Source organism: Seriola dumerili, unplaced genomic scaffold (genome assembly GCF_002260705.1).
Source record: "Seriola dumerili isolate Sdu_G_001 unplaced genomic scaffold, Sdu_1.0 BDQW01000002.1, whole genome shotgun sequence".
Taxonomy (NCBI): domain Eukaryota; kingdom Metazoa; phylum Chordata; class Actinopteri; order Carangiformes; family Carangidae; genus Seriola; species Seriola dumerili.
Window position 1 is genome coordinate 8,244,960 of NW_019174257.1, and position 11,989 is coordinate 8,256,948.

The window sequence follows — 11,989 nt, forward strand, 5'->3', positions numbered from 1 at the left end:
GGGTAGATAATAAATTAAACATTCCACTCCTAACAAAAAAAAGGCAAAAATGTAATTTAGGTGTGTCCCATTTTCTTGACTTACGAGAAAAAGCCTGTGTGTTTTGGACTAGCTCATATTGTTCAGGACCCATACCAATAAACTGTGCCTGTTACCCATGGCAGCATCATAGTATTCCCTGCCAGAATCTAACATGAGCTCATGTGAGTTTTTTGGGACAAAAAGATTGGAAGGAGCCGAAACTTTCACCCATTTGTCGTGCAGTTTGACAAGCAAGTATGTCTTTTTGTCTTTCCAAATTGTCTGATTCAAATAATGATTAGTGAGTGAATTTGTGACATGGAAAGTTGTGTCTTGCTTCTTGCAAAAAAAAAAAAAAATTAGTTTTATGTGACGCAGGAAAACCCTGACATCACAGAGCTTACGTGGTGGTCTATGGGATCACCACAGACCACCCCATTACAGACCCAGTTAAATAAATACTTCCACCACAGCAATGAATGGTAGGTGGACAATGTGACTAAGCGCACACACTCACACACACATACACACACACTGGAGAAGTTACATCTGGGTCCTATCTGACTAAATCCCTGCGCAATCACAGAGGTGAATTATTTGAATATTATGCCTGAGTATCACACACTTGACCCTGTGTGCATGTGTGAGTGTGTGCATTATTTAGTCTATAACAAAAACCTTGCATCAAGCCATATCTAGTATGTGTTTCTTCCATCAAATAAAGCAGTAAAACAATAAGGGTTCTCTCTGTCCAGTCCACAATACTGCAATTACAAAAACATAAATAATTCTATAAATTAATTGTATGAAAATTGCTTTGAAACTTGAAAAAGACTTTAATATAGGCTATCTGGATTTTTATTGTAATGGTTTTTATCATAGTCTTTAACATCCTTTTGTGAAAGCTCAAGGAAATTTAGGTGCTGATTTCTTTTAAAAAAATAAATTTTATAATGAGATTGTATCTTAAAATAATAAAACTATGTTTCAATGTATGCAAGTAAAATGAGAAGTTCAAGGGAATTGGATTATTCTGATGCAGATTTATATCTTTTAGCAATCCATTTTGATAAATTATTTTAAATGTATTTTATATTGTTTAGTTGTTTGTTTTTTTGTTGTATTTGTATGTATGTATGTTCTGTTCTATAATATCAACATATATTTTTGGTTTTTAGAGTACAAAACAATCGTGGACAGATGTCCAAGAATTGGAGTACTTGGACTATTACTTGGAGGATTAGACAATTGAAGTTAAAAGAAATGACATCATATTAATAATAAAGTAAGCTAAAGAGTTGTGAGATGCGCAAAAAGTCTCATTTTATCAAACCATTGATGTGCTGTTTGTTTTATTCACTATTTTTATTGAAAGTAAAAACAAACAAAATAAAATGGTAATATTTTTGGTATTTTGTGGGCCATTAATGACATGAGAAGAATTTATTTATTTTTTGCTCTTTTAAGAATGACTACTATTTGTTTTAAATATTAATGAATATGAAAACTAGGCTGTTTTAAGCAACAAAAAAAGGAGGGGGGTATAAAAAGAAATATAATATCTAGCAGCATGGAGATGGTTCTGAGTTCTGAAATGACATTTAGATTATAGTGTGTAGGAGATTACTTTTCAGAAACTGAACACTGAAAAACATCTTCATGCATATAATTTTTGATGGGTAAAAGATTTCTTAGATAAATGGGGTTGACTCATGATACTTAATAAAACAGCTGTCTCATTTATTAGGTTTGATCCCCCTCTATCGGCCAAAAATGGAAACTACAGGTAGCAGCCTGCGGGTTCCGGATGCAGGCCACTAGGCGGCGATAGCGTGTACACAGTAACCCAGACGACACAGAGGAAAGGGGAGGAAGTCAGGAAACTGCTTGCCTCTGCTGTGACAGCCGTATCACAGAAAAGCACAGTTAAATTAAAGGCCTTTTTCGTGGTATAATAAGAGCCCAAAACCGCCACCGACATGTCGAAGAACACCGTGTCCGCCCGCTTCAGACGAGTGGACGTGGACGAGTACGACGAGAACAAATTTGTGGACGAGGAGGACGGAGGAGAAAACCAGCTGGGTCCTGACGAGGCAGAGGTGGACTCCCTCATCAGACAATATCCTTTACATGGTTATGCCGCTTGTACGATAACATACACGATCTGCTACAGGAAACAGCCACACTTTACCAATCTACGCCTTTTTTAAATGCTACGATTTATCTGCATATTTTCTCCATATATGTTTTGCCTGCGCGAATGGGCTCTTTGCAACTAGGCCAGTCACTGTCCAGACTTGCCTGGCAGTCACATTCCAGGGATTTCTGCTCCAAGGAACAACAGGCTGTCGATGTACAGTTTATTAACTGCAAAGTAGTATACATTTGTTTAAGTACAAGTTTACCTTTTAATCTTACAAAACCTTTATTGTCTGAAGGGTCTGAAATTGTATTGTGCCTCTGCACGATGCGTGTTGTAGATTCACCCAGTTACATTTTGGGTACAAGTGTCTCCAGAGAGGCTTGTGTTGTGTTTGAAGTGTCTCTGGAAAGGAGAGTTCCTAGCTGAGCCTTTGGTTTCAGTCTTAAATGCCTTATAAGGCATGAAAGTGTTTCACTTCCTCTTTGAATAAGACAGTAACCTCCCATCTAAGGAGAACTAAAGGATAGATGCACATTTTTAATTCTCTGACAGTTACTATACTGAAAATATGGACATAAAAAAAACTCACATGCCCTTATGTACTATCCTAAATGGCACAGTGCTTAACAGTGTTAAAGAACTGTACTCAGATGCAATAGATATCAAATATTTGGATATTACTAAGATAAATTAAAAGATACATTCAGTAATATAACTTGCATTCAAGGAGTTATTGGTTGGTGTAATCATTCCTCCTGTTTATTTCAGCTGTGAATCGAAGAGATCCATTCTTGTCTGATTTCAATATCAGGCCTTGTACTGTATAAAAATGCATTTTAATGTTCAGTTAAAACTACTAATAACCTTCCGCAGGATGAGTGAGATAAATGGAGAGGGTATCTTCCAAAGTTTAAGTGTTTTTAATACAAAATTCACTATGTGCCATTAACCCACCACTCTAGCCTTGTAACACCATGAAGAGTGAATTTTGTATGAAAATGACTAACTGTGCCTGTCTCTCACTTGTTTTGTCTAACTCAACAGCACTGAATTCTCATACTTGCACCTGCTCAACTTTTAGCATGCATTTTCGCCGATACGCAGACTTTGGATTTTGTCGCCCATTAGTTACATTTGAGTTACACTAAGAAGGGATATCTTCACAGCCAGTATGAACACAGTGAATGATGTAGAGATTATAGCAATCGAAACACTTTCAATGTAGATAGGGACATGTGATTACTGTTTCAAGACTCAACAAAAATGTGAACCTATCATTTAAAGTGGTCATTTATACGCTTGTATAAAACCCACCCACCCAAGAAAAGAAAGGAATCCACGTTCACCCTGCAGACATAATCCACAGACACACATCTACATTAAAAAATGAAACATTTTCAGTTTGCTTTTAAAAAGTGGAGACAGCTGTGGCAGATTTGGAGTTGTGTTGTGCAGACAACAGGACCAAAGTAAAAAAAAAAAAAAGACACCTTTACTAAATCTGGATTCTTACCTGTACAGTTAGAAAACCACCAGCTAATGAGCAGAGAGGTCTGACTGAATTGTAGTCAGAATCTAATAGTCACTGACACAGATTTGTGATTGCCTGACACTGGACGTATTTATAACATTTGTGCTATTTGTGGCTATTGTTGTTTTTGGGAGGGCCCCTGCTTTACTACTTTGCATCCTTAACCCCCCCCCCTTGCACAGGAAATCTTATGGAGGCTTTACATGCAGTTTTGAAGAACCCACCAATCAACACAAAGAACCAGAATGTCAAGGTGGGTTTGGATTTATTTGTCAATAAATTGTCACCACATTCTAATTTTTCTGATAAATCATTTTGTCAGCTTTTAGACTCTTGAGTGATGAAATTACTGTTGACATTTTGTGCTTTAGTTGAACAATTTGAGAAGTGCTTTCTTGGAAACATACATGAGAGATGTCATCTTCTGTAGATGTAGACCCATGGTCCTTTTAAACATTTGATGTGGAGCTTAAGGCTTAGGACACAAACTACTCACTGTGACAACCAGAAGAAAATGCCATTTTTTTGTAACTTCATTATTTATACATTTGTTATTTGCATAATTGAATAAAATCTGAGTTCTTTGGAACCTGGCTAGTAATGAAGTGAACTGTGTAGCAACTCTGGTTATCATATGTCTTCTCTTTCTACCAGGATCGTGCTGAGGGTTTGGTGCTCAAGGTGCTCAGTGCCTTTAAGAGCAGTGACATTGAGAAAGGGGTGCAGTCTCTTGATAAGAACGGCGTGGACCTGCTGATGAAATACATATACAAAGGCTTCGAGAGGCCGTCAGAAAACAGCAGCGCGGTCCTACTGCAGTGGCATGAAAAGGTAAATGTTTGATATGATCATAAAGTGATGGGCATTTTTTTTTCCCTTCGTCAAAACATCTGTAAACCTCAGTGTGGAAGCTATTAGGATCGTTATTATGTACAGTAACATTAAGTTGTGACTTCAAATCATTTAACTGTACACTTTTCTTTCCAGCCTTGAAAAAAATGTAACTATATTGTTCTAAAAAAAATTATGAAATTGTGTCATTTTGACACATCAGATTAAAGAATTTAATGATGATACTGACGATAATGAAAATCTGTATTAATGAATTTGATCGTTTGATTGGTACGGATACCAATTGGATCAGTGCATCCCTTATTGATATTCAACTGCCTTGACTTGATAGACAGGCTGATATTTGGTCCAAGTCTTTGGTCTGAAGACATAGAGCTTTTTTTGTGACGAAGGCGTTAGAAATGTTAGGTACCAGACTTCAAACATGAAGTTGTTGTTGATGTTGTTGTCTCTTAGATGTAGCTTTATAAATTATTTTGTTATAACACGTCAAGGAAAAGTAATAACAGGTTTGAAATGGCGACAGTTTAATTACTTTTAACCCCAAAAATGTCAGAGATTTGTTGTTTAATGCCAATCAGAGACCGAAGGTTTGAAAAAAAATGTGGCCACAAAATGCCACAATTCTAAGCACAGGATGAACTAACAGAGATTATTTGAGACCCTGCCTCAGTACTAAAACATAGCCTGATCATATTTTTCCTCCTGTGTCTCCAGGCTCTAGCAGCTGGAGGAGTGGGCAGCATCGTCAGGGTACTAACAGCGAGGAAGACGGTCTAAAAGAGGAATGGAGGACTAGTTCACTCCACATCACTGACAGATACAGGGATGAGCACTTTACTGTACTGTTCATGTAATAAAAAAACAGATGGTATAGGGGCTAAAAGGAAAAACATTTTTTAACCCAATGTGATCCTGCTGTGTTCAAGGCTGTACTTAAAAAAATATATATCTGGGTCACATTTAGTTAAAAAATAGGTTTTCTTGTTTCCTCCTACGCACAATCACAGCCTACTAAATCGTATTCCTCACAGGGTGCTACAGATAACTTCTCACCCCATGTGTCTGTGCTGCTTCCCTGATTTTTTTTTTTTTTTATCCTCCCTCTCCATGTCATTCCTGTATAATATGTGCTCATTATATACACCAGTGGTTCCCAACCTAAGAGTTGCAGTATAACTCTGAGGGTTACAAAATCACTAACAAGTTAGAAAGACAAAATACTACACATAATTGTTTATTTTTTGAGATTTTTCTCTAATCTATACTTTTTTGTGAATCACTGGGTCATTTTACCTCCAGGCCTTTTAAAATAATTCAGATAAGGCAAGGAAAAAAATGTTTTTCATTTGAACAGGTCAAAACCAGTTGACAAATGCACATGTAACAAGGAGTCACAAGTAGACCCCCCTTTGTTTGAAGTGGTTACAAGCCAAAAAGGTTGAGAACCACTGCTTTACACTGTACCTACACACTCATACACTCATACGAACACAGACGTGTGCTCAAACACAGGCATGACTTCTAGTCATCTATTCTCCACTGACTTCCACACAAACACGCAGAAGGTTTCAGCTTTTATTCACTCAGGAAACCTCTCTCTTCGTTTGTTTTCCACTATTCTCTTGTGGTTTCTCTGCAGCAGAGACTTCCTGATGGACTAAAAGCCAGATTCTCTGTCTGTAAATTCTCTCATCGCCTCTCACTGTAACACTTTAGCAGTGGGAGTCTCCTGAAAAGCACAGTCACAGATGGAGGGTGGTGGATTTGCTCACAGGGGTCGTCATTCCTCCCCCTGGGGAAGGGAGGAAGGGTAAGGGGGAGGGCTGGTGTCATCCATCTATCTATCCAACCATCTTTCTACACCGCCTGCTGCCCCAGTTAAGGATTATTACCCACGATGCATCCCCACCACCACTGTAATTAATCCTACTTTACTGCTCCTCACATCCTGTTTATGTCTGACTTTCTGATGCACCCTCTGCTACTGTCCAGGGCATCATGTAGCTCTGCGGGTACTGTTCATATTTTCAGGAAATGACATCACCCTGAGAATGCTTTCTAGGTTTTTTTTTACTTTGGTATTCAACAGAAAAGATAATCTAGGATTATACAGTTTCCTCTTTGTTTCATTATTGTTTTATAGTAATGATTTTTTTTTTTTTTTGCCTCAAGGCCAAACCCCTAATCAATCAAAATGAAATACCAGGCTAAGCGATTTGACAAAATCAGCATTCTTGCTTTACAGGAGAGATAATATAATAAATATTTTGGTCTCGTAAAAAAATACATATAGAGTTTGCATGATCCCATTTTTGAGATTCAAGTTTTTTCTCAAGCATTTCATACCTGTCTTTTGTACATGTTTTGTGTCACTTCTGGAAAAATTGTGATTTTTGTATTGAATGTGTTAACATTCATGCTGTAGGATTTTTAAAACAAATCCTTCATACACAGTATTGTCTTGCAGTAGAAAGTCATACTGTTACGACCACATATACTTTTAATTCCCGTACATTTTATATAATGATGAGGAAAACTGGAAAGTTTTATCTGCCTTATGAGGTGGATTATGTCTGTTGCCAAATGATTTATTTTGCTTTCTTGGAAATTAATGGATGATTTAGTTGCCCTTCTATATTAGAGAAAAATTAAAAAAAACAGTTGTGGAGTTATAACCATGTACATTACATATGAACACAAAAGCAAAGTGTGTTACAACTCAAAAAGTTGATTTTTTTGAAAATAAGCAACCTCGTTTAGACAGTGATAGAGGAATTCAGCTCTAACATACTGTTTTGTTTCTGCTCCAATCAAACACTGAGTGAAGGTTACTCATGGATTTTGTCAATGGATGTTGTTTTTTACAAAATGCAAAAGCATCGTCAGCATTGTGTTTCACTCACGAGTGTATCACCAGTTGATATTCAGACATGGGTTGTCATGTTTGAATACTGTCACCAGTGATGATACATCCAGACGTTAGATACCTTTTCTAATGCAGTAACGGCTAGTTTTACAAAAGGAGAACTTCTTCTGCTTCATGTTTTTCTAGTCAGAAATGCTCCTCTAGCTGAGGGCGAGAAGACGAGGAAACATACCAAACTGATGTACAAACTGCCTTACTCGAATATTCCTTTTTTATGTTTGTGCTTTTTTGACAAAAAAAAATAAAAAGGTATGAGTGCTGATCATAACTTTATTGTGATGTTTGATGGTGTTTTACATATTAAGACTTAGTACGGTGAATACAAGTCAGGGGCTGTATTTATCACTCCTAAAACTGTTAAAGGTGAAATTTTACATTAATGTGAAAGATAACAGTTACAATCCTTCACTTTTACTTCTTGCAAACTTAGATAGAAGCTATTTATTCAGAAGAGTAGATCCTAGATGGCTGCAGCACAGAGAAAGAGGTGAGCACCAGCCTTCTGACATCTTTTGGAGTGACTGTATTTGTTGTGATAATAATACCTTATCTGAGGCAAAATGCATTATTCAAAATATGGTGGTTTTAGCCTATTGTGATTCTGAAGATTTGATAGGCCGTTACACAACTTTTTTTACATTTATTAGGGGTGCAAACAAGAAGAATCAAGTCCATATTCATTTTGTTTGCAATCACTTTCCATTAGGGCTACACAATTAATCAAAATATAATCAAAATCGCAATATGGCCAAGTGCAGTATCCAAATTGCAGGAGCTACAATCTTTTGATAAAGGTAAAATGTGTCAACTTTGTTGTGCATTGTTAGCACCATAAATGTTGTGGTGCTACAAAGACGCCCGGTCAACAAATCATATTCTCCAGACGTAAAGGATGATTGTTTGGTCCAAGGGCCAATAAAAAAAATAAAAAAATCACAATCATTTTTATAGTTTTCAGTGAAAATGAAATTCACAAACGAACATTCCAACTGAGATCGCAATCAATACCTGCCAATATAATCGCAATATTATTACTTTTTGCATATCATGCATCCCTACTTTCCATGCATCTTCATTATCTGAAACTTTAATGTGAAGATAAATTGTCTTTGAAGGTTTTGTAACCAATAGTTACTGCCACTAGATGTCGCACTAGAACACCAGCATCTCGGATCAAAATCGGACACAACCTCCGGCCTTACTTCGGCCACAACCCTCCCCTCCCTTCACGTTGTCAGTCTGCAAGGTGTTGAAAAGCCAGTGAAAGCGGCCAGTAAACGCACTAAAGAAGCACAACAACAAACAAAATTCCCCTTAAGTACATGAGAGCCAACAAAAACTAATCCCGCCACAGCCATTAGCCCACGCTAGCATTGCAGTGATATGCTCAACGGCAGCAAGCTAGCTAGCCATAGCAACAGTTGTCAACAAATTTGAAAAATGCGTAACAGCAAGTAAGCTAACGTTACAACGCCTCCTGTGGCCTGTCACCAATGAAAACAGACATGTAACATTAAGTAGCCATGAAGTTACTTACTCAGGAGAAGAAGAACCAGCTCTGAGTCAAGCCGGAGTCCTTTAGTAGCTCATAGGGTTCTCAATCTCAGAAAAGCCAAATCAGTTTTGGCTCTATGGTCTGACTGAAAGGAATTCAGGCTAGGAACTATCCCTACTACTGGCAAATAACATGCACGCGTGGAGATGGAAGTAGCAGGTACATTTTTTTTAAAAACTCATGTTTCACAGCAGACCAGCATTTGAGCCGGAAGTATTTACAGCCAGTCCACTTGTGCTCTGGCCTGATTTCTTTGCTTGTCAGGGCCTTTTTAACCTGAAAAACGTGGTTTCCTAACTGGAGGAAATTCTGGGAGGTCACTCTCTGAACGCTGTGCACTGCACTGTACCACCTCACCCTATGTGTTAATGGATGTGGGTGGCAGTGGATGTGTGTATTGTTTCATCCTTAATTGTTTTTAATCTGACAAATTAATTGGTATTTTTCACAAATAAAATAAATGCTTGAAGACTACAATTTAGTTTTTTTTTCAGCAGAAAAACATAACAGAAAAAAATTAAAGAACTTTCATATAACTAAATTGGATCTTTAGGTCATTTGTAAGTGTAACTAGACGTTTGATAAAGTCAGCTTAATAAGGATCAGGGCTGTTTTATGCTGTAGTGCTGCAGACATATATTCCACCTAATTTCAGTGTATATTCATTTATTCAATTTTTATTACAAAATGGATAGAATAAGTACAGTATGGCAATACATTATGAGAAAAAAAAACATATGTACAAGTCATAAAAATAAAATACATCTTGGTATCAACTATTGGATGGAGCATTATGGCACACTCATGATGTAATCAGTGTAATGATTGAAAGGGTTTTTGTCTGATGCACTTGTATGTATAATGGGCCGCTACCTGAGGATGTAGAATACATGACAGTCAAGTTCTCTATCGCCACAATGAGCACCATATCTGACCAGTCACAACTCCACTTAGGTGACTGATTATACGAGGGCTATACAAAGTGGGAACTGCCCATTTTTCATTTTCAAGCACTTCCCAATAAGTTAATAATAGGTAGATGTAAATAAGAGACTAGCATTTCCTAGGCAGGGTTGAAGCCTTCACTCTGAGCCAGTCGTGGACATTTTGGCTTTGAGGAGCAAAATCTTGTTGATCTTATAAATAACTCTGAATGGGACAAAATATCAAATATATGAACAAACAGTCCTGACAGACTGAAGTGAGGTTTACAAGGATTAGAGCCAATTAATAGCCAGTTTCATCCAAGCCTCCTGTTAACCTCCAGTGGCTTGTTTTATATTCTACTTCCTTATGTCTTCAGGGCTGTATGCACTCACTGGCCTCTCACACACTCAGAATAAGTCTTTTTGCAGTCTGTTTACTGATGTGGCCACTTTTCCACAACCACACCCACTCACTCACACCACGCTGCTCTCTCAGTGGTGCTGCATGTGGAGGATGCGCTTCATCACCGCACCTTCTTCTTACATCATTTAAAGTGCTCTCAGTAGGGGTAGGCAGAGACGGCGATATAGACGATGAAGGTCGTCTGGTACTCAATGCCTCCGTCTTCGCTGTAGGAGAGGGCTCGGACCTTCATACGGTATGTGTGGGGCTCTCGTAGTGCCCGTGTGGTGAACAGCACACCCTTCAGGTTCTCGTCTCGCAGGGCAAAAGGTAACATGACGTCCTCATCCACCACCAGGAAAGTGGTTCTTGGGTGCATCACTCCGTCCTGTGTGTAGGCCACCAGCCTGATGAGGTCCTGATTGGCTGCGATGCCAAAGGGAAGAGACAGCAGCTTGTACTCCAGGGCATAAGGGCTCAGTGTACACTCCAGGTCATTTGGTGGGCAGTTCTTCAGGCAGAACCTACAACAAAGTGAATTTTATTTGCATATAGTGGGGCAAGGTAGTAAACAAAGTAGTTCCACATATACAAGATTTACTCTGACCAAATTAAACAAACCAAAAATTCTGTTTCCTATTATTTAATTATTCAAAATCTTCAAAAACATTTATGCTTTGGCATAGTCATCATGTACAAATACTGCATGATGACAATTCAAATGACCCATGCTGTTTAAAGGGTCAGTTCAACAAAATCCCTCTTAAAAAATAACAAAACAACAACAACAAAAAAACACATTTTCCCCACATAGCCAAAGACGGACAAGCATTTTTTTTTATTTTAAGATGAAGTTAGTTTTATTTTAAGATGAAGTCAGCTATATCACGTTAGTGCTGGTAGCAGCATTGAAAATGTAACATTTTCAAAATTCAGTAGGAATGCATATTTGTAGAAACAAAGTCTCAGTTACTGCAGGTGAACCACAGACATGGTTGTGAATTTGCCTTCACTGAAACTATTGTATTACAGAAAACACAGTCCCAACAATCACCATTCTCAATTCTGCTAGGGAGCTGGCCAGAATTAATCCTGTAGTTTAAAATGATCCAAAAATACAAACTGCTCCATAACTGTGAGTCCCCAAGACTGAACATTATTTTATTTTGTGGTCCCTCTTGAGCTCATTAATGGGTTAATCCTAATTGAGTGGTAGATGTATTTCTGTGGAGCTTTACCCTGTGGCTGGATCTCTCTGATAGTTTGATGGACAGGGTGTGTCAATACATTGGTAATTTCCTCTCATGTTGAAGCACATTCGGTTCGCTCCACACTGGATGTTCTGCTCCAGACACTCATCTATATCTGCAGATACAACAAACAGCTTATCACAAAGGCACTGCTGTGGTACAATTAGCACCAATTGTCACACAATGATGGTGACAGATCCAGGGAGTAGATGGTGGTTCTCACCTTGACAGGTTTTGCCATTGGTCATGAGGCGGTAACCAGCAGGACAGAGACACCTGTGGCTCCCTGGTGTGTTCATACACTCATGCTGACAGGCATCCCTCACCTCACACTCATTGATGTCTGTTGGCGTCACACAGACACACAGACACACACACA

At 38.1% G+C, this 11,989-nt stretch overlaps 2 protein-coding genes across 2 annotated transcripts in view; one reads left to right on the plus strand and one right to left on the minus strand.

The window, feature by feature from the left end:
* Positions 1-1,878: 1,878 nt before the first annotated feature.
* On the plus strand, positions 1,879-7,744 carry arpc5 (actin related protein 2/3 complex subunit 5). The gene is made up of 4 exons (XM_022738392.1): positions 1,879-2,140; positions 3,876-3,948; positions 4,350-4,526; positions 5,265-7,744. The coding sequence occupies exons 1-4, from the start codon at positions 2,001-2,003 to the stop codon at positions 5,325-5,327; spliced, it is 453 nt and encodes a 150-aa protein (XP_022594113.1). The 5' UTR covers positions 1,879-2,000; the 3' UTR covers positions 5,328-7,744.
* A 1,947-nt stretch (positions 7,745-9,691) lies between these two features.
* Positions 9,692-11,989, minus strand: part of hmcn1 (hemicentin 1) — an 81,147-nt gene continuing 78,849 nt past the window's right edge. Inside the window, exons 105-107 of the mRNA XM_022747447.1 lie at positions 11,834-11,953; positions 11,599-11,725; positions 9,692-10,884 (exon numbers count right to left, since the gene is read on the minus strand). Coding sequence (XP_022603168.1) covers positions 10,518-10,884; positions 11,599-11,725; positions 11,834-11,953 — 614 coding nt within the window. The 3' untranslated portion in view covers positions 9,692-10,517. The remainder of the gene's footprint in view (positions 10,885-11,598; positions 11,726-11,833; positions 11,954-11,989) is intronic.

Excerpts from the sequence above, each read along its gene's own strand:
- arpc5 (XM_022738392.1), top strand. The coding sequence starts at position 2,001 with ATGTCGAAGAACACCGTGTCCGCCCGCTTCAGACGAGTGGACGTGGAC. Across the intron at positions 2,141-3,875 it reads GTGGACTCCCTCATCAGACA|AGGAAATCTTATGGAGGCTT; the intron begins ATATCCTTTACA and ends CCCCCCTTGCAC. Across the intron at positions 3,949-4,349 it reads CAAAGAACCAGAATGTCAAG|GATCGTGCTGAGGGTTTGGT; the intron begins GTGGGTTTGGAT and ends TCTTTCTACCAG.